This window comes from Pelobates fuscus, chromosome 10 (genome assembly GCF_036172605.1).
Source record: "Pelobates fuscus isolate aPelFus1 chromosome 10, aPelFus1.pri, whole genome shotgun sequence".
NCBI classification, from domain to species: Eukaryota; Metazoa; Chordata; class Amphibia; order Anura; family Pelobatidae; genus Pelobates; species Pelobates fuscus.
In genome coordinates, this window is record NC_086326.1 from 21,359,217 (window position 1) to 21,378,939 (window position 19,723).

General features: G+C 42.6%; 1 protein-coding gene across 1 annotated transcript; it reads left to right on the forward strand.

Moving 5' to 3' along the window:
* Positions 1–3,168: 3,168 nt before the first annotated feature.
* On the forward strand, positions 3,169–12,726 carry AVPI1 (arginine vasopressin induced 1). The gene is made up of 3 exons (XM_063435355.1): positions 3,169–3,357; positions 7,620–7,969; positions 12,155–12,726. The coding sequence occupies exons 1-3, from the start codon at positions 3,238–3,240 to the stop codon at positions 12,339–12,341; spliced, it is 657 nt and encodes a 218-aa protein (XP_063291425.1). The 5' UTR covers positions 3,169–3,237; the 3' UTR covers positions 12,342–12,726.
* Positions 12,727–19,723: the final 6,997 nt, after the last annotated feature.

Below are 19,723 nucleotides of genomic sequence, written 5' to 3' on the forward strand. Positions count from 1 at the left end.
CGAACAGTAATTTTGTTCTACCAAACCGATCTGAGCACTTTTTGGATATGTTGTGCGCTCGGGTCGGAGCTATGATATTTGTGGGGTTCCTGTATTCCTTTTCTTGTATTTTGGGGGTATTGTAAAATATGTATGCGAGTTTCTGTATTTGAGTGATAATAGAGTTACCCTAATTTGAGCTCAATTATCTCTCAAACACAAAGGCTCTTGGTAAGAAAGCCCTGTGTCCTTGGATGTGAAAACCGCATGCAGTGCATAAAAGCCGTGTGTGGCAGAATAAAGCCGGTTGTACTCCCAGAACTGTGTATCGTCCAGTTACTGGGGACGTAGGCTATTTCCTTGGCAGTATCTTGTTCCTGATTTCTACTCTTGGTAATCCAGCAGAGGATAGTACTAGTCAGAACTCTGGCTCCGCTACAAACACCTTGTACGTTAAAGGGTTCCTGCAACCATTTTCATTGCATATATTTTTTAAATGATTATTGTGCTATTGGGCAATATTTTTTATTTCCACCATCCCAATCGTTTCAAAATAATTTAAAAATACGTTTTTATTTACCTAAAACCCAGTGCGAGGCTAATCTTGTGCGCGGTTTTCCACACCCCCTAATGTCACGGCATCCACCAGTGGTCCAATCAAAGACGTCCCATATTGTTTTCCCACAGGATTAGCTGACTGTCAAGGAGGCAGAGCCAGCACAAGTCTAACACAGCCCTGGACAATCAGCATCTCCTCATAGAGATACATTGAATCGCTGCGTCTCTATGAAGAAAGTTTAGTGTCTCTATACAGAGGGTGGAGACACTGAATTGCAGTCACACTATGCAGCACTTCCCCAGGAAGCACCTCTAGTAGCCATCTGAGTGGCCAGTGGATGTATCACTAGGCTGCAATGTAAACACTGCATTTTCTCTGAAAAGACAGTGTTTACTGCAAAAAGCCTGAAGCTAATGATTCTACTCACCAGCACAAATACAATAAACTGTAGAGGTGACTATAATGTCTATATTTTTTTAGATAATGACTATAAAAAAAAATAAAACTTTATTGCAGGTTTTAATGCAACAGTTAGGAGGGGACCTAATGAAAAGCTCCCAATAACACATTTAAAAAGAAATTGCATTTCGTAGCAAAATGCTGCACAGACTTCACTGAAATGGTCAAGGTAGTTGGACTAACTCTTTAATTAGTATCCCTTTCAGTATATATTGCTCCCTGTGCCTCCAAATGTGGCTCTTGCAATATGTTACATACAATATATTTCCCCCCCCCAAATAAAATTATATGAATCCTATGCTAATTGTGAAATTATAACACTAATAAAACAATAGACAGACAGAGGGTTGCAGACCACGATATAATTTTGAGGTTAATATTAAAAATTTACACTCTGGGCATATTAGGCAAGACAGTTGTTAAATGTGTATTTGTTTGAGAATCGTGACACTAAGTTAAAGGAACACTATGGTGTCAGGTATACAAACATGTATTCTTGACACTATAGTGCCTGTGTGGCTTTTTAGATTCCGTGTCCCCTTAGATCGCTCTGAAAGGATTACTTAAATTTTTTTCCCTCGCTGCAGCTGATCCCACTGCCGTAGCAGAGATCAATTTTGATGATCTCAGCCAATTTAATGCTTTTCCACAGGACAGGCTATTGTGCAGCAAATCACTCTGCCAATCAGTATCTCCTAATAGAGATACGCTGAATCGTTGCATCTCTATGGGGAACGTTCAGCACCTCCACGCAGAGCGTAAAGACCCTGAACGCTAGTGCTTTACTGACATGGGAAGTACCTCTAATGGCTCTCAGAGGAATTACCACTGGAGCTGTTACTAGACACCAATGTAAACACTGCCTTTTCTCAGAAATGGTAGCGTTTACATTAAAATGCCTGCAGGGAATAATTATACTCACCATAACAACTACATTAAGCTGTAGTGGTTCTGGTGACTATAGTGTCCCTTTAACTGATGTTATTTTTTGTACAATATTATAAAAAGGTGGAAATTTAACAATAAATGAGACAATTGGAACTGTTTATCTTTACACAGTAGCTGGAGTTCACCCTGTATAAATATAGAAAGTTAGTGCACCCAGGGGAGGCCGGGTGGAGGAGGGGAAGTTAGTGCACCCTGGGGAGCCAGGGTGGAGGAGGGGGAAAGTTAGTGCACCCTGGGGAGCCAGGGTGGCGGAGGGGAAGTTAGTGCACCCTGGGGAGCCCGGGTGGAGGAGGGGGAAGTTAGTGCACCCTGGGGAGCCCGGGTGGAGGAGGGGGAAAGTTAGTGCACCCTGGGGAGCCCGGGTGGAGGAGGGGGAAAGTTAGTGCACCCTGGGGAGCCCGGGTGGAGGAGGGGGAAAGTTAGTGCACCCTGGGGAGCCCGGGTGGAGGAGGGGGAAAGTTAGTGCACCCTGGGGAGCCCGGGTGGAGGAGGGGGAAAGTTAGTGCACCCTGGGGAGCCCGGGTGGAGGAGGGGGAAAGTTAGTGCACCCTGGGGAGCCCGGGTGGAGGAGGGGGAAAGTTAGTGCACCCTGGGGAGCCCGGGTGGAGGAGGGGGAAAGTTAGTGCACCCTGGGGAGCCCGGGTGGAGGAGGGGGGAAGTTAGTGCACCCTGGGGAGCCCGGGTGGAGGAGGGGGGAAGTTAGTGCACCCTGGGGAGCCCGGGTGGAGGAGGGGGGAAGTTAGTGCACCCTGGGGAGCCCGGGTGGAGGAGGGGGGAAGTTAGTGCACCCTGGGGAGCCCGGGTGGAGGAGGGGGGAAGTTAGTGCACCCTGGGGAGCCCGGGTGGAGGAGGGGGGAAGTTAGTGCACCCTGGGGAGCCCGGGTGGAGGAGGGGGGAAGTTAGTGCACCCTGGGGAGCCCGGGTGGAGGAGGGGGGAAGTTAGTGCACCCTGGGGAGCCCGGGTGGAGGAGGGGGGAAGTTAGTGCACCCTGGGGAGCCCGGGTGGAGGAGGGGGAAAGTTAGTGCACCCTGGGGAGCCCGGGTGGAGGAGGGGAAGGACATGCGCAGTCGCTGCTCCCTGTGGACAGGAATCCGGGCCGGAGCCAGGACCAGAACGGCTCACAGTGACGTCAATGGGCAGCGAGCCGCGAGGCCACGTGTCCCATCGACTCCCTCCAGGCCCCGCCCCCTGTCCCGCCTGATTGGCCCAGGCGCGCCGCTGACGTCACCATTCCGAACGTTGACCCAGGCGGGCTGAGCGAGCCCCGAGCTGGGAGGAGAGTGCGGGCTCCATGGGAATGAGACTGTGTGCCTGGCACGATCGGCAGCGGCATGGCCAGCCCGAAACCCTCAGCCAGCCGGCGGGCACCGAGCACGGCAGCAGGGAGGCATTGATCCCCGTGCAGAGCCAGGTCGGTACCGGGCTGGGAGGGGGGGCTGGGGGAAACGATCACCCAGTGAGTTATCAGAGCAGGTCCGGTAACAATGTGCACACACTGTCAGTATACAGCTCATAGGGGAGGATCACCAGAGGATTGCAATATGATACATTTTATATCATTGGACTAACATCATACTTAAAATACACGTTTTTTAACCCCTTAAGGACCAAACTTCTGGAATAAAAGAATCATGACCTGTCACACACACCTGCCATGTGTCATTAAGGGGTTAAAGTTTTAAAAAATGTATTTGAAGTATTGTGTTAGTCCAATAAAAAAGGTGTCATTGCATAGTGCAATATTTTGGCATCTTGTCTACAATCCAATCTACACTATATATATTCTAATCTGCTACAAAGTGCAGGACTGCAATTTACTGTGCTGTCCATCATCATGGATTAGTGTAATATGTGCAGGGAGACATGTTTGATCTGGTCAGCATAGATTAATTTGGGAGAGGCGATCTGCTTCCTTTTTTTTTTTTTTTTTAATCTGTTGCACACCATGGGGTTGGCTAAGGTTTTCTTGTGCCAAGATGCTATGCCAGCAGTAAGCATGCAGCCAATAGTTTATTGCTTATGTGTACATGTTACAATATTTGTCATGAAGATCAGGTTTTGCAAGTTGTAAACAATCGCCAAGTGCGAGTTCTTTAGAAGGTGTTACAACATACTGCAATATTCCATTAGTTCTGGTCTGCATCCCAGCACTGGTGTGGCTGCTTAAATCTAATGGAGTGTATCTCCTTCACATTTACATTACGTTATCTATTAACTTGATATATGAATATTTTTGAGGAACTGAGGTGAAAGCAGGCTTCTGGTGCAGAACCTTCATGGGGAGGTGATTGCTAAATATATATATATATATATATATATATATATATATATATCATCACACTAATTAAGGGGCATGTATAGTGTAAACAAGGTCAGCATACCGTAAACCTACAGACTGTAAACTCGTTTGAGCAGGGTCCTCTTCAACCTATTGTTCCTGTGAGTTTTCATATAATTGTCCTATTTATAGTTCCATCCCCCCTCTCATAATATTGTAAAGCGCTATGGAATCTGTTGGCGGTGTATAAATGGCGATAATAATAACTCCTGAAACCTTTACTTGATTTTGTCATCACCTAATGCTCACTAGAATTCTCAGTGGGGGTCCATCATTGAAGAGGGTAGATAAACGATACAGTGTAAGCTCGTTTGAGCAGGGTCCTCTCCAACCTCTCGTTCCTGTAAGTTCTTTGTAATTGTCCTTTTTATAGTTAAATCCCCCCTCTCATAATATTGTAAAGCGCTACGGGATCTGTTTGCTCTATATAAATGGCAATAATAAACTACTTTTATATACATAATTAATCACAACGCTCTATAGTAGTAGTAATGGGTGGAGCAGCTGGTGTGACGTGTTGTTGCTTATGATCTATGTTTAGAATAATCCATTGTCTCAATCCTGCTGCAGCTTTAATATGTGATCTGCGCATTAAAGGTTTCAATGCACCATCCCTTACCTTCATACCATGCTCATTGGTATGCTTCACTACCCCTGCCATTCATTTTTTGCTGCAGTGAATGCTGCTTTATCTGTTCATTGAGTTAGCGCTGTTACAGATCTTTAGAACCACAAATTACGTACAGTCTCTGTCTTGATTGGAATCGGGCTAATTCACTAGAGTGCAGAGAACTGGCTAGGGATTTGCAAATTATTGCTGATTGTTCTGTGTGTTTGTTTTTATTGGGAGAGGTTTATATTTCTGCCTACAATTTGCTTTTCCTTTCGTTAATAAACCCTTAGGTATCGCATCCAACCAGAACAAACATTTATAATATATTTTTGGGTATACATATGTGTATTTTAAAATGTTAAGACTAAAGATAAAAAAAAAAAAGAGAGCGAAAAGCAGGTTTATTTGCTAAACTGTGAACTGTTCAGAATTCAATATGAATTTCAGGTACATTCGACAGTCAGTCCTGCTTTCAGACTGTCTGTTTTTTGTCCGCAACGCAAAATTTGCTTTGAATTCCTGATAATTTGCAGTTCAGTGAATAACTGTACGTATCGCTGACTTAAACTGGCAAACAATTTGCAAATCCTGTAAAGATCTGTAGTCCTGCTAAGAGCAAGATCTGGGTGTAGCAATTAATTTATTTTTGTCCCATGCATGTGAATATATAAAACCTGGGCAAAGCAGTAGACTACGTGACTCACACAGCCGTCACGTATCTAGAGGAAATGTGTGACTGGCAGATAGCCACGGTGACACAAATGATGCCTGTGAATTAAAAACATGCCATCCAGATTGGAGCGTTGTGGGAAATGACCTATATAACTGTGACTTAAACGGGCATTACTGTTATTACTTTGCATAGTGCCACTGTTTGTTTGTTATTTGTGTTGACGTCATTTTGTTTCGAGCATTGTAATGTTCGTAAAAACCAAAGAAAAGAAAAACGTTACCTGCGCTTTCTCCTTAATCCCTATGTATATTTAGACAAATGGAGGTCATTTAGTTGCTCCAATGGCCATTGGAGGGAATGCCCGCCTGCCAATGTCAAGGCAGACCCCCCTAAGCGGTTTCTTTGGTTTTTACTATATATTGGGGCTGATGTGTGTTGTAGTCCTTGCTGCTTAAGCGCAGGACTTCTCTTTTTGTATTTGTATTTACTTTGTATCACACAGCCTGGTTACAATGCTGCTACCCATCCCATGTGTTCCCTATTAAGGGTTAATAAGTATAGGGGTGTATATAAAAAATACCCCTTTCTGTCTCATTAGAGATATCTTTGCCAGAAGCTCAAGGAAGCAGGCTGAAGGGTCAGTGTTAGGACCCGCTTAGGGGGGTCTGCCTTGACGTTGGCAGGCGGGCATTCCCTCCAATGGCCATTGGAGCAACTAAATGACCTCCATTTGTCTAAATATACATAGGGATTAAGGAGAAAGCGCAAGTAACATTTTCTTTTCTTTGGTTTTTACTATATATTGGGGCTGATGTGTGTTGTAGTCCTTGCTGCTTAAGCGCAGGACTTCTCTTTTTGTATTTGTATTTACTTTGTATCACACAGCCTGGTTACAATGCTGCTACCCATCCCATGTGTTCCCTATTAAGGGTTAATAAGTAAAGGGGTGTATATAAAAAATACCCCTTTCTGTCTCATTAGAGATATATTTGCCAGAAGCTCAAGGAAGCAGGCTGAAGGGTCAGTGTTAGGACCCGCTTAGGGGGGTCTGCCTTGACGTTGGCAGGCGGGCATCCCTCCAATGGCCATTGGAGCAACTAAATGACCTCCATTTGTCTAAATATACATAGGGATTAAGGAGAAAGCGCAAGTAACATTTTCTTTTCTTTGGTTTTTACTACATATTGGGGCTGATGTGTGTTGTAGTCCTTGCTGCTTAAGCGCAGGACTTCTCTTTTTGTAATTGTAATGTTCGTAACCACTAAGGCTATGTAAGGCAGCTTGTTGACCACTTTGTCATTAGTGTTGCCTAGGATCTAACCCCAAAAACAGAAGCACAAAATAATTCCGCAATAACATCTCCTCTCAGATGAAAAGAAAACTTAGACCTCACAGGTTCTTCAATGAGGAATTCTAGAGAATTGACAAGGTGACTTAAAATTCTAGGTCACATAGCCATAGAATGTTAAAAAAAACTCAACTTGGCGAATAACCCAAACTTTTAGCGCTTACATTTTTTGGCCTAAAAATAAAATACAAAGTACAGCTAGCATAATGTTAATAGCTGAATCTCCTCGTGCTACATTGGGTTTTCTAAGATACCTATTCATACAAAGCAATAAAACTTAGATTTCCTTATTTAAAACATTAACTGAGTGGTTAAAAAAAAATATTTACTAAACTTAAAAATGCAGTAAATTGAATCTATATAGTGGGAAATTTGGAAAACATTTCCATCACTTATGCCAGTTTGGCTGTTTTTAAGAACATTTTGCCATGTGGATTTCAATTTTATGTTTGTTAGAAAATGTCAGGATAATCGGGTTAATGAACTGTAGCCTTCCACATGGTTGGTAGAGTAAAGATGACTGCCTCACCTGGCAGGTTCTGATCTGCCAGAATGATTTTCTCTCGAGATAAGTAAATACATCTTTATATCCTGTTGTAGACTTTTGCAGAATATTATGGTGCATACAATACACTATTTAGTAGTTTCTTTTTTTCCCTCCAGTTTGTATTTTTAATCTCTCATTTTGCATTCTCTTTCAGTGCTGTCACAGTGATTGCATGAAAAGCGGCATGGGGACCCCCGCCTCTGTAATAAGCTCACCATCAGCTCCGTGGCAGACGCCAGAGCCACGTGCTCGGAAAAAGGCTTCTGCTAATATTTTCAAAGACATAGACCTTGTTCAGATACAGACTCTCTTCCGAACGAGCGGGGACGATTGTGCGGAGGAAAGAGCCAGGATAATATGTAATTATGCCGGGGATAGGCGCATTGCCGATGCATTGAACAAGCTGCGGCGAAAGAAAAGCAGTAAAAGGTTCCATCAACCCGGACCCAAACTGAGCAATGATCGCATTGGAACACTATCTGTACAGCATTTCAGTAAACTTTGGTATGATCACCTTTACACTTTAACCTTTGTATTTTTTATTTTTTCCTTTTACTTATTAGGCAGTTTTTGCATTTTAGTTTTAAAATTCTGCAAATCTCCCACCACAACTTTTGCTTAAAATTTGCAGTCCTTTCGTTGGTTTTCCCAATGCCCCTGATGACATTCACAGGGTTATCCATTAAACTCTGAATTGCAAATCAGATTGCAAAAATAGTCCAGCTGGGACCTTGGCAGAATTGGAGAGGAGGTTTGTTTTTTTTGTTTTGTTTTTTAATCGGTTTGTCTAAATGTTACCATTAGTGATGTCCCGAACTGTTCGCCTGGAACCATTCGCTGGCGAACATAGCTTGTTCGTGGCGAACGCGGCGGGCGAACATATGCGATGGTTGGTCCGCACCCTATTCGTCATGGAGGTGGGAGGGAGGGTATGCTGCTGATTGGCTGGAATGTGGCTGCTGACTGTGAGGTACAGGGTCAAAGTTTACTCAATGATGATGAATAGGGGGCGAACCGACCATCGCATATGTTCGCCCGCCACGTTCGCCACGAACAAGCTATGTTCGCTGGCGAACGGTTCCTGGCGAACAGTTCGGGACATCACTAGTTACCATATATATTGTAAGTTGATTACATTTCCGTGTGGAGTTTAGTGAATAAACAGTGCTTGAGTTTCCATTAAACCACTCGTGTTACCCAAAAATCCCTAAGAGATTGACGATGAAAGGAACAATCCAACTGAGGTCAACTTTGCCATTGTGCCTTTTTATGACAGAAGTGTAGTTAGACTTGTGCACAAAAGCGTTTTCTGCTGATGTGGACAAATCAAATGCCTTTTAATCTGGACCAGAATGTATCGATCCGTCTGATATTTACCTCTGGAGTTATTCAATTAATGCAACTTCACAGGTGGACCTCGAGTGGATCGATTTCTTTTGGTGCAGATTAAAAAACATTTTAGTGATCCATGTAGAATAAAAGGGGGAGGATAGCAGCGCCTTAAGGCTGTCCTCCAATCCAAATTCAGATAGGCGATTATGTAAAAGAAAAGAGGATAAAGTGCAGAATATAGTGTAGTATGTTGAAGTTCAGGAGAATTGAATAAAAAGCAATTCACTTAGTTTTCTGGAACTGGTAACTACTGTATACTTGGTGTCTTGATCCAATTGGGAAACTCTGGATGGTATAGGAACAAAAAAATTATATAATTTCAAAACAGAATTAAAATGAAATAAAATAAAGAATTTATGTAGATGTACACTCACAACTTCCTGAGCTTACTATTTCCTCTCAGTGATGTGCATGTAATGGGATAGCCCACAAACTTAGGTGTACAGGGGTTCCTACTCTATTTGTTTAAATAGCAGCACATTCTCACCAGAGATGTATAAATAAAAAATATAGTGTTTACTGTTAAAACAGGTACAAGTAATAAAAGGAGATGTATTCACAAGTGGAGAGCAAAAGTGATTTTGCTCAATCTGTATGGCATAGGTGGTATCGTCACCATGCTGGTACATTTGATTCATTCATACCACCTATAACCTATTTGTGTACAAATGTAATTTTAGCGTGAGCAGTGGCGGATCCAGAAGCTAATCTCGGGAGGGGCACTGGCAGATTATTTTAAGAAACAATCCAGGCACAATAACCACTACAGCTCTCTGTAGTGGTTTTGGTGCCAGGAGTTGCTGTGGCGCCCTCCCAGAGTAAGTAGTCAAACCGTTTAAAAAAAACGTTTTGATAACTTACCCAGGTCTGCCGGGATAGGGGTTGTAGTGTGTATGTGTTTGAGGGGTGCAGTGTGTGTGAGGGTCGCAGTATGTGTATGGAAGGGTAGTGCGTTTGTGAGAGGAGTGCAGTGTATGTATGGGGTAGCAATTTGTATATTGGGAGCAGTGTGTGTATTGGGAGCAGTGTGTTTGTGTGTGAGTTGCGCAGTGTGTTTTTGTGTGAGGGGTGCTGTGTGTAAGGGGGGGCAGTGTGTGTAGGGGGGGGCTATGTGTAAGGGGGGGCTGTGTGTATGTGTAAGGGGGGGCTGTGTGTATGTGTAAGGGGGGGGCTGTGTGTATGTGTAAGGGGGGGGCTGTGTGTATGTGTAAGGGGGGGGCTGTGTGTATGTGTAAGGGGGGGGCTGTGTGTATGTGTAAGGGGGGGGGCTGTGTGTATGTGTAAGGGGGGGGCTGTGTGTATGTGTAAGGGGGGGGCTGTGTGTATGTGTAAGGGGGGGGCTGTGTGTATGTGTAAGGGGGGGGCTGTGTGTATGTGTAAGGGGGGGGCTGTGTGTATGTGTAAGGGGGGGGCTGTGTGTATGTGTAAGGGGGGGCTGTGTGTATGTGTAAGGGGGGGGCTGTGTGTATGTGTAAGGGGGGGGCTGTGTGTATGTGTAAGGGGGGGGCTGTGTGTATGTGTAAGGGGGGGGCTGTGTGTATGTGTAAGGGGGGGGCTGTGTGTATGTGTAAGGGGGGGGCTGTGTGTATGTGTAAGGGGGGGGCTGTGTGTATGTGTAAGGGGGGGGCTGTGTGTATGTGTAAGGGGGGGGCTGTGTGTATGTGTAAGGGGGGGGCTGTGTGTATGTGTAAGGGGGGGGCTGTGTGTATGTGTAAGGGGGGGCTGTGTGTATGTGTAAGGGGGGGCTGTGTGTGTGTGTAAGGGGGGGCTGTGTGTGTGTGTAAGGGGGCTGTGTGTGTGTGTAAGGGGGCTGTGTGTGTGTGTAAGGGGGCTGTGTGTGTGTGTAAGGGGGCTGTGTGTGTGTGTAAGGGGGCTGTGTGTGTGTGTAAGAGGGGGGCTGTGTATGTAAGAGGGGGGCTGTGTATGTAAGAGGGGGGCTGTGTATGTAAGAGGGGGGCTGTGTATGTAAGAGGGGGGCTGTGTATGTAAGAGGGGGGCTGTGTATGTAAGAGGGGGGCTGTGTATGTAAGGGGGGGGCTGTGTATGTAAGAGGGGGGCTGTGTATGTAAGGGGGGGGCTGTGTGTGTAAGGGGGGGGGCTGTGTGTGTGTAAGGGGGGGGCTGTGTGTGTAGGGGGGGGCTGTGTGTGTAAGGGGGGCTGTGTGTGTAAGAGGGGGGCTGTGTGTGTAAGAGGGGGGCTGTGTATGTAAGGGGGGGCTGTGTATGTAAGGGGGGGCTGTGTATGTAAGGGGGGGCTGTGTATGTAAGGGGGGGCTGTGTATGTAAGGGGGGGGGCTGTGTATGTAAGGGGGGGGCTGTGTATGTAAGGGGGGGCTGTGTATGTAAGGGGGGGCTGTGTATGTAAGGGGGGGGCTGTGTATGTAAGGGGGGGGCTGTGTGTGTAAGTGTGTGTGTGTGTAAAAGGGGGCTGTATATTTGTGTGTAGGGGGGCTGTGTATGTAAGAGGGGGGGCTGTGTATGTAAGAGGGGGGGCTGTGTATGTAAGAGGGGAGGCTGTGTGTGTAAGAGGGGGGCTGTATATTTGTGTGTAAGGGGGGGGCTGTATATTTGTGTGTAAGGGGGGGGCTGTATATTTGTGTGTAAGGGGGGGGCTGTATATTTGTGTGTAAGGGGGGGCTGTGTGTGGTGCAGTGTGTAGGGGGGCAGATTAAAGATATTTTTTTTTAATTATTAAATAACTAACTAAATATAGCTAATGTCCCCCCTCCCTTCTTACCTTAGCTGAGGGAGGGGTAGACATTGCTTTCTTCCAGTCCCTGGTGGTTCTAGTGGGGGAGTGAACTCTAACCTGCAGCTCAGGCTAGAGTTCACTCTCGCGAGAACGGAGCGTTGCCATGGTAACGCTCCGTGCTCGCGAGAGGAGAACCCGGCGGAGCTGTAGGTTAGAGTTCCCCCGGGTTCTCTCTCTCAATCCCTCCCCTGCCGGCCGCCCAGCAATCTGCCTGTGGGCCGGGGAGGGAGATCACTGATCTCCCCTCCGGTACGTGAAGGCAATCAGCAGGGCTGGTGCTTGGATAGCACCAGCCTTGCATGGGCTGGCATGGGAGAGCCTCGGGCAGCAATATTTTCTCGGGGGGGGCAATTGCCCCGTTGCCCCCCCCTGGATCCGCCAATGAGCGTGAGAGCTGTAATGGTAATGTTTGAAGTGCTCCTTCAAATCCAACATACACAGCTGATTGTGAAAGATAGCTACCATGCACATGTTTTTTCACATGCGTTCCTTGAGTGTTTGACACCTAATTACTTACTTGCACGATCTCTCTCTCGTCCTGTACAGCATTAATGAAACTGGCCACAGAGGAAACACCTCTACAGAGGAAGATTCTGATCAGCCAGCTGCCGCCGAGGATGCGAATGAGACTAGCGAATATAAGAAAAGTGCAATGACCAGCCGCAACCCCAAAAACCTAAGGAATCAGCCTCAGAGGCGAATATCGGACTATTTGCACCAAATTAAACGATGATCTGGAACTCTACAATATCATCCATCATATTAAAAGTCTTTATGCTGCTACCACCAACTGCAATAAAACTGTGGGTGCTGCAAAAAGAGAAAAATGTTAAGATGCTTCCATTTTTTGTTATTAGGTCATCACTTGAAATGTTAGGAGAGGAGCCTTTGCTGGATAACTGTGTAGTCTTCAAATGGGGAAAAATAAATCCTTTCAGGAAAGGTTAATGCTGGGTGAAAACACTGAAGTAACAGATGAGGCGTGCAAATACCGGCATGGGAATAATATCTTCTGCAACCAAAGAGTCCTCGACCGTTGCTCTTTGCATTTCAATCATTTACACTGACGTACAATGGCTGCTGTAAATCTATTAAGAAAAGAGGAAATGAGACATTGGGGGGGGGGGGGGGATAGATATATATATATATATATATATATATATATATATATATATATATATATATATATATATATATAGAGAGAGAGAGAATTTTGTGTGGGTTTTTTTTTTTTAACCTTCTCACCCCCCCACTCAACGTTCCCATTTCTGTCTCAGGATATGTCTTGAGTGAATCCCTACTCAAATCTTATATATATTCCTATCTACTGGAATTAAAATGTTATCGTTCCATTAAAGTGGACTTGAGAATGCAATAAGTTTGTTTTACTGGATGCACAATATCTTATTATTTTAAATAAAACCAATGAAGATATCAGCCCTGTACATTCTTAGAGCAAAACCTACGTTATTGAATTCATTAAAATTCTATGCATTAACCCTTTATTACAGGCTTGTATTTGCTCTGACGTTACATCAAATTCCTTAAAGTGGCACTGTAGTATCTCTATGAAATACTCATACTGACTGTGTTAGAAATTTCACTGAAATCCCAACCCAGTCATGAGAAATACTGAAATAAATTAGCAACTACTTTTGTCTCTGTATAATTCATACTCCTGACACTTCTAGACACTGGATGGAGCTACCACAATCTAGAAGTGTCAATCACCCAGACGTCATCTGTGACGGCTGGAGGGGATTTGATTGATCTATGGAGGATCCCGCGAGATAGAAACATAGACTGTGACGGCAGATAAGAACCATTCGGCCCATCTTGTCTGCCCAATTTTCTAAATACTTTCATTAGTCCCTGGCCTTATCTTATAGTTAGGATAGACTTATTCCTATCCCACGCATGCTTAAACTCCTTTTACTGTGTTAACTGAGATCCTCCATAGAGCTCAATGCTGCACTCATGCATGCGTAAAAGTACACCAGTGACGGCTCCTGACTCTGAAGTGCCCGCAAGGGACAGGTTCTGGTAAGTAGAACTCTATTTTCCTGGCCACTGGACCCCCTGGCTGTGATTTCACCATCGTGTGTGTTCGCAAAGTCCCCAGACTGATAGTTCCACTTTAAATATTTGTAAACCAGGAAAATGTATTTCTTCAAAGTCAAGTGTAACATTAAAGCTGCCCAAAAAAATAATGCATAAAATACCAAGGTGTCTGCCTTTCTAACTTTGAGATGAAATGTCAGATTGTTAATTTAGTAAACCTACAGTGGTGGGAAAATAGATGCAAAGGATCATAATTCTTGAGTGAGAAAGGAAATGTAACTTAAGGCAATAATATAAAAACATTGGGGGTGATTAGATTTAGTGGAGGTGCACACCATTATATATAATTCACTAACTGAACACAAGTAATTTGGAGAGTCTATATTTTGACTTGAAGCTCTGCATTCACATTGCATTAGTTTGAGTGAAGAACACGACTAAAGTCATTTTGCAGTTTACTTACTCTGAGCTGCTCAACTGCATGTGAGGGGATAAAAAATAATAAAGGTCTCCCAGACTTCTATAAAATATTTAGGAATTACACTAACCACTGGCCCAGCCAGATTGTATCAGGAAAACTATTCTAAATGGATTAGGATGCTGATTAAAGATCCCGATAAATGGTTAGACAAACCAATACCTTGGATATAGGGGATCCATGTAATAATGAAAGTATTACTGAGAATTTTCTTTTCCTTTCCATTATGGTCACTAGGAAATATTTCCATAACCTACAATATGCAATTGACAATTTTATATGGAAACAAAAACCAGTCATAGGATAGCTAGAAACGTACTTTATCTCCCCAAACTTAGGCCTTCCATATTTATACCTTTATTACATAGCTCAAATGGAATAAATAATAACATGGCACTCGCCCCCTGACATGAGAATATGGATAGACCTGGAGTCTATTTACAGGCTCAGAGCTGCCCCAGTTCTGGATATGGGTTACCAGAGCAGACAAACTATTTTTACTCAGGCAAGGTCCAACCATCTTTAATTCTGTAAGATTGTGGGAGTTGTCAACCATACGCTACTCCGGGTCCACAAGCCCATCTCTTCTCACCCCTTATTTGAGGAATACAGCTTTCCCTCCAGAGATGCTGGCTAGGGGTATTAGGAGCTTGGAAAGTATATATATATATATATATATATATATATATATATATATATATATATTTGACAATACTACTGCCAGACCATTTGATGAATTGGAAATCATGACCCTGGTTTTCCGGGGACTATTTCCAATATCTGCAATGCTGCAGGGAGTACTCTCGCCTTTCTTGAATGGCTCTTTGTTACTGATGCATCGTAAAATGGCTTGGTAACAATTTACACTCATATCAGTGACTCATCAGGACAATGGGACGAACTAAGATATATCCATCAATGGAAAAGTGATCTAAACCTAAGTCTGGAGGCAAGTTATTGGGAAGGCGTATGGGAAGCAGAATCTAGGTATTCTATGTATGTAGACTCACAGGAACAATCATTCAATACGTTCCGATGGTGCACAGCTGCTAAGTTGCACAGAATGGGCAAGAACATGCTGGAGGGGATGCTGGACACCAGGCTCCTATGTCAACTTGTGGTGGGCCAGTGGTGGTGTCATAGTGGCTGTTTTCTGAGACAGGTTCAGGGAGCTATAGTCTTTTCTGCTTGCTAAGACTGTAGCAAGCCAGATTGCTAGAACATCACTCTGGCATCTACAAGGCCCTTATCTCAAATGTGGCTATAGAATTCAACCAAGGTTCGATATGATTATGTATAAAATAAAGGACCCCTATCGTACAAGCTCACTGCACAGGTACAGAATACATTAACAATCTTCTATAGGCTATGGGATGCATGGGAAGACTATTGTGGAGAGTCAAATGAAGGTACCATATAATAGATACAGTAGGAGTGGCCTAAGCTACTAGATCTTAGAGGAGAGCCACCCCACCCTCCTTCCCCTTATCCCACATAAAAGTTTATAATATATATATATATATATATATATATTTTATTTTTTTTAACTACAGCACATGGAAAGGGAAGCATTTCAGTTATGTATAGTAGAGTTGATATTTTCACGCTGGTTAATGTACTAGCAATATGCCACACAATATTTTTGGAAGGAAACTGTTGCAAGTTTACTTTTGCACTTTTAAATGCCAGTCTATTGCAGTGGAGAATACAGAAGCAGTGAATATATTATGCCCGCAAAAACAGGCTAAGATCTTGCTGTTTGTCTAATATTGCGTTTTGTATTCAAACAATTGTATTCTTGTATGCGGATTTTGTTTCAATAGTGTTTTTCTAAGTGCCGTTATTGCCAACGAGTTACGTGCTGTTGTTGATTGCCGACAACGATTTTTCCAAGGAGAATTGTTAAATATTTGGCACAGCAGGATTAATGACTGCAACAGGTGAGTCAAATATATTATAGATTCCAGTTTAACAATATTATACAACTAAATGGTGATATAGTATGAGAAGTGTTATCTAACTACAAATCTGAGTATGTGGTTACTGTGGCGAGAGGTGGGCCAGATCACATGGGTGAGGGGAAACCATACGTGAGAAATTTAGTATTGCTCACCCAGCTGTTAAAATTCTAGAAATAAAAGGACATAAACATCTCAATTTACAGGAAACTGAGGGAAATGGAAGCGGCTTGGCGATTCCAATTCTTTCATATGGGTGACAAATCCACTTAGTCTGAAGCTTAGCCGTACTGGTGAAATTTCTTCTCCCTTAAGCATAAATTGTGATCTTTATAAAAGAAGGCAAATTATTTAATCCCACTGTACCAAAGTATGGGTTTGTTTAAATTTCAGAATGTGTCCTAAAGCACATATTTTTTTTTTTTTTTTTTAAATGTATATAATTGGTGCAAATTGTAAGAGGGGAAAAAAATGCATTTACTAAAATCTGCAAAATGTTTCCTCAACTGTCAAAACATACCTTTCATTAGCTGTAGCAATGGCTACTGTGCAGCTAATGCAAATTCGGCCCCTTTTCGCCCAGCACTTACATTTGTTGTTGGAGTAGCACTTGACTGAGAATTGAGTTTGAATTTTTCCCTTGAGGAAGCACTTTTAATGGCAGGCAGTAGGATAGTCACTACAAGTGTGTTTAACCCTGCAATGCAGCTTTGTAGAAACTATAATATTTTACATTGCATGGCTAAAATGAAATGGGCAACACTCCCAAACCACTTCCATCCCACTGCAGAGTACGGAGTTTGCTGGCGCTATATAAATATAATTCAGATAAAAGAACTGGGTGCCTAAAGTGGTCCTTTTAGAATTAACGTGTCACATAATATGGCGTAATGGTGCATGTTAACTTGTGTTTTTTGTTTGTCTATTCATTAGCTGTACAATAAAGAGAAATGTCACTTTCCTTATATTGTAGCTCTAGCATGATGGATTCTGACATAATATAATATATTATTCAGAATACTTCAATAGAACCTTTAACATACACGTTTTAAAAGGAGAAATAAGGAATGTCAGTTACAGCTGAATGACTTTTCTACCTGCCTGCGTTTAAAGCAGATTTGTCAGTTTGGAGTTTCCTTTTTCATAGCCCCAAAACACAGACATAAGAACTCCACATCAGGAAAGGTGTCTTTGCAAAATAGTGCTACCAAAAAAAAAAAAGGGTATTAAAAGTGTACAAGAAGAATACAACTGCTCTCATATTTTTTTTGAAAGCAATAAAAACTTCAATATTACTTTGGCATCTACATGGAAAACGGAAACATTGTGCTTTTACCATAATCCGCTGTGTGCATTTTAAAGGAACACTAAAGCATTAGGAATACACATTTGTATTCCTGTCCCTACATCTAGTGGGCTCAGTAAAGTGAGGTACGGTTCGGAATGAGAGCCTACATTATACAATCCAATACGGAAAATGAGAGTATTTGAATGGTCTTTATGAATCCTGTCAACAGAGTGTGCCTATTTACTGTAACATACAATTTACTGATAAAAATGTATAATCCACATCACTCCAAATAAAATAAATAAAAAGAGAGAAAAACAAATAAGGAGACACCTTTTACTGTTTTTGGGAGGTTAGCCTAAATTATTAAACACTGTGCTGTTAGGGAGGAAATAGAATAGATATATACGGTATACACTGAAAAGTTTCTATGCTTAAATATTAATGATCTCAAACAGTTTATATTAATCTCTAAGTTATGTTGCGTTAAATAGCAGCACCATCAAAGAAATAGACAACACTTTTGTAGTCCTCAAGGAACAGAGTAAAATCAGATGTATTACATCTTAACATGTTAACAATTGATTTACATTTCATTGTATGGGATTATATACACATTAGTTTACAGCAATTTACAGTATACATGGCATCAAACAAAAAGAAGTAGTTTAAATAAAGCATTAAAGAACGAGGTGAAAGGCGTCGAGACTGCTTTGTAATAATGGCACATCATAAACAAGCTGGTAATATACAAAAACTGTCTGTTAGACCATCAAGGCAAGATCATATGCTGAAATCACCAGTTGGCATTAGCTAAAAAAAAAAAAAAAAAAAAAAAAGACACCTACGGAAACATTTACAATTATGCAGATTTTGTAATAGTTTTCTGTTGACTGACACGTGGAGTGAATACTTTAATGTGAAGTCCCTGCATTTAAAGGGAGGCTACAACACCGGAACTGAAACTAGGTTTTAAAATGCTAAACAGCAGCTGCACCTATCCAGATGTTAGACAACAAGCCATCTGTCAATGGGCGAAGGTAACAGGAACAGTACACCAGATGGAGGGCTACTGCAGGCCGTTCCTGGTTCAATACCAATACGACATTATCAGGCTGGGGTTATAATAATAATCAACAGATCTTCCAACACATGTTTATCCATTGGTAATTTCCTCCCACAAAGAAATATTTAACCAAGTAAAATGTTAATCATTTTTTTAAGGTTATGTAGTATGATATTTAAATGGTGGAATCCCATCTCGCGTGATCTAAATAAGAGGGGGGGCTGCCTAGTAGACCAAAACAGCTCTGTTAAGCATGGAGTATATACCAGATTATCAAATAAGTAAAGAATAATAAAAGTATGATCGTAAAAAGTAATAGAAATAAAATTTAACATTTTCTAATACTTAAAAGAAAAGATTACCTGTATCTAGCCCCTTACTGTATTAGAAGTCAATGCTAATGTGCACATCTTGGCTTATTATTGCTCCTTGGGAGCCAACATATTGACGTGCTCTTTGGTAGACTATCACTTATCCAAAAACAGACTTTGTGCAATCGGAATGCTGAAACTGTCTCAGAGTGCATTGTTGACATATCCAACACTTGCACATGACATGGGGCTAAGTGAACGCATACTAGATCTCAACTCAATGCAGTTTGCCCACTGCACCAAATCTACGACTATCACCCCAGGGTGGATGGATAATGCAAGTGTTACCTTTTGCATTATTTGATTCACTGCAGTAAGCCAGGCCTTAGGTGCCAAAAAGAACTTCACATGGATTAAGTTTCAAAGTTATTTCTTTAGAGGGTTACTCCAAGCATCCTACTGTAATGCTTATGGGAGCATCATGGCCCAATTTCCTTGTAATGCTACAAACCGTTTTGTAATGTTTGCCCCTTTTACCGGGGTCCCAGAGACGCACCACTGACCTCTGCAGAGATGCAAAAGCCAGATGCCAATTCCGCTACTCTCAGCAAATAGATGAAACTTTGTGCATAGATAGACATATGTAGAATTGACCATATCCAGCCCGGAATTCTTGCTCTGGTCTAACCAATTACACCCAAATACGCTGCCAGAGGTAGAATTACACCTCTGGCAGCAGAGAGGTTAAACGTAGCATACGCAGTGCTTCAGAGTGAAATACTGCAGACAGACTCCACACATTGTGACCACTTCAAATTACTGAAGTGGTGATGGAAGTAACCCTTTAAGGATGGTCACCCTCACTGAGCCAAAGTTAAACTAGGATACACATGGATATCCATGTACTTATACATATGTATGAATAACTTTACATGCGTAATCTTTCATTTAAA

Coding starts and splice junctions, on each gene's coding strand:
- AVPI1 (XM_063435355.1), top strand. CDS start 3,238: ATGGGAATGAGACTGTGTGCCTGGCACGATCGGCAGCGGCATGGCCAG. Junction 3,358..7,619: donor TGATCCCCGTGCAGAGCCAG/GTCGGTACCGGG, acceptor ATTCTCTTTCAG/TGCTGTCACAGTGATTGCAT. Junction 7,970..12,154: donor CAGCATTTCAGTAAACTTTG/GTATGATCACCT, acceptor CGTCCTGTACAG/CATTAATGAAACTGGCCACA.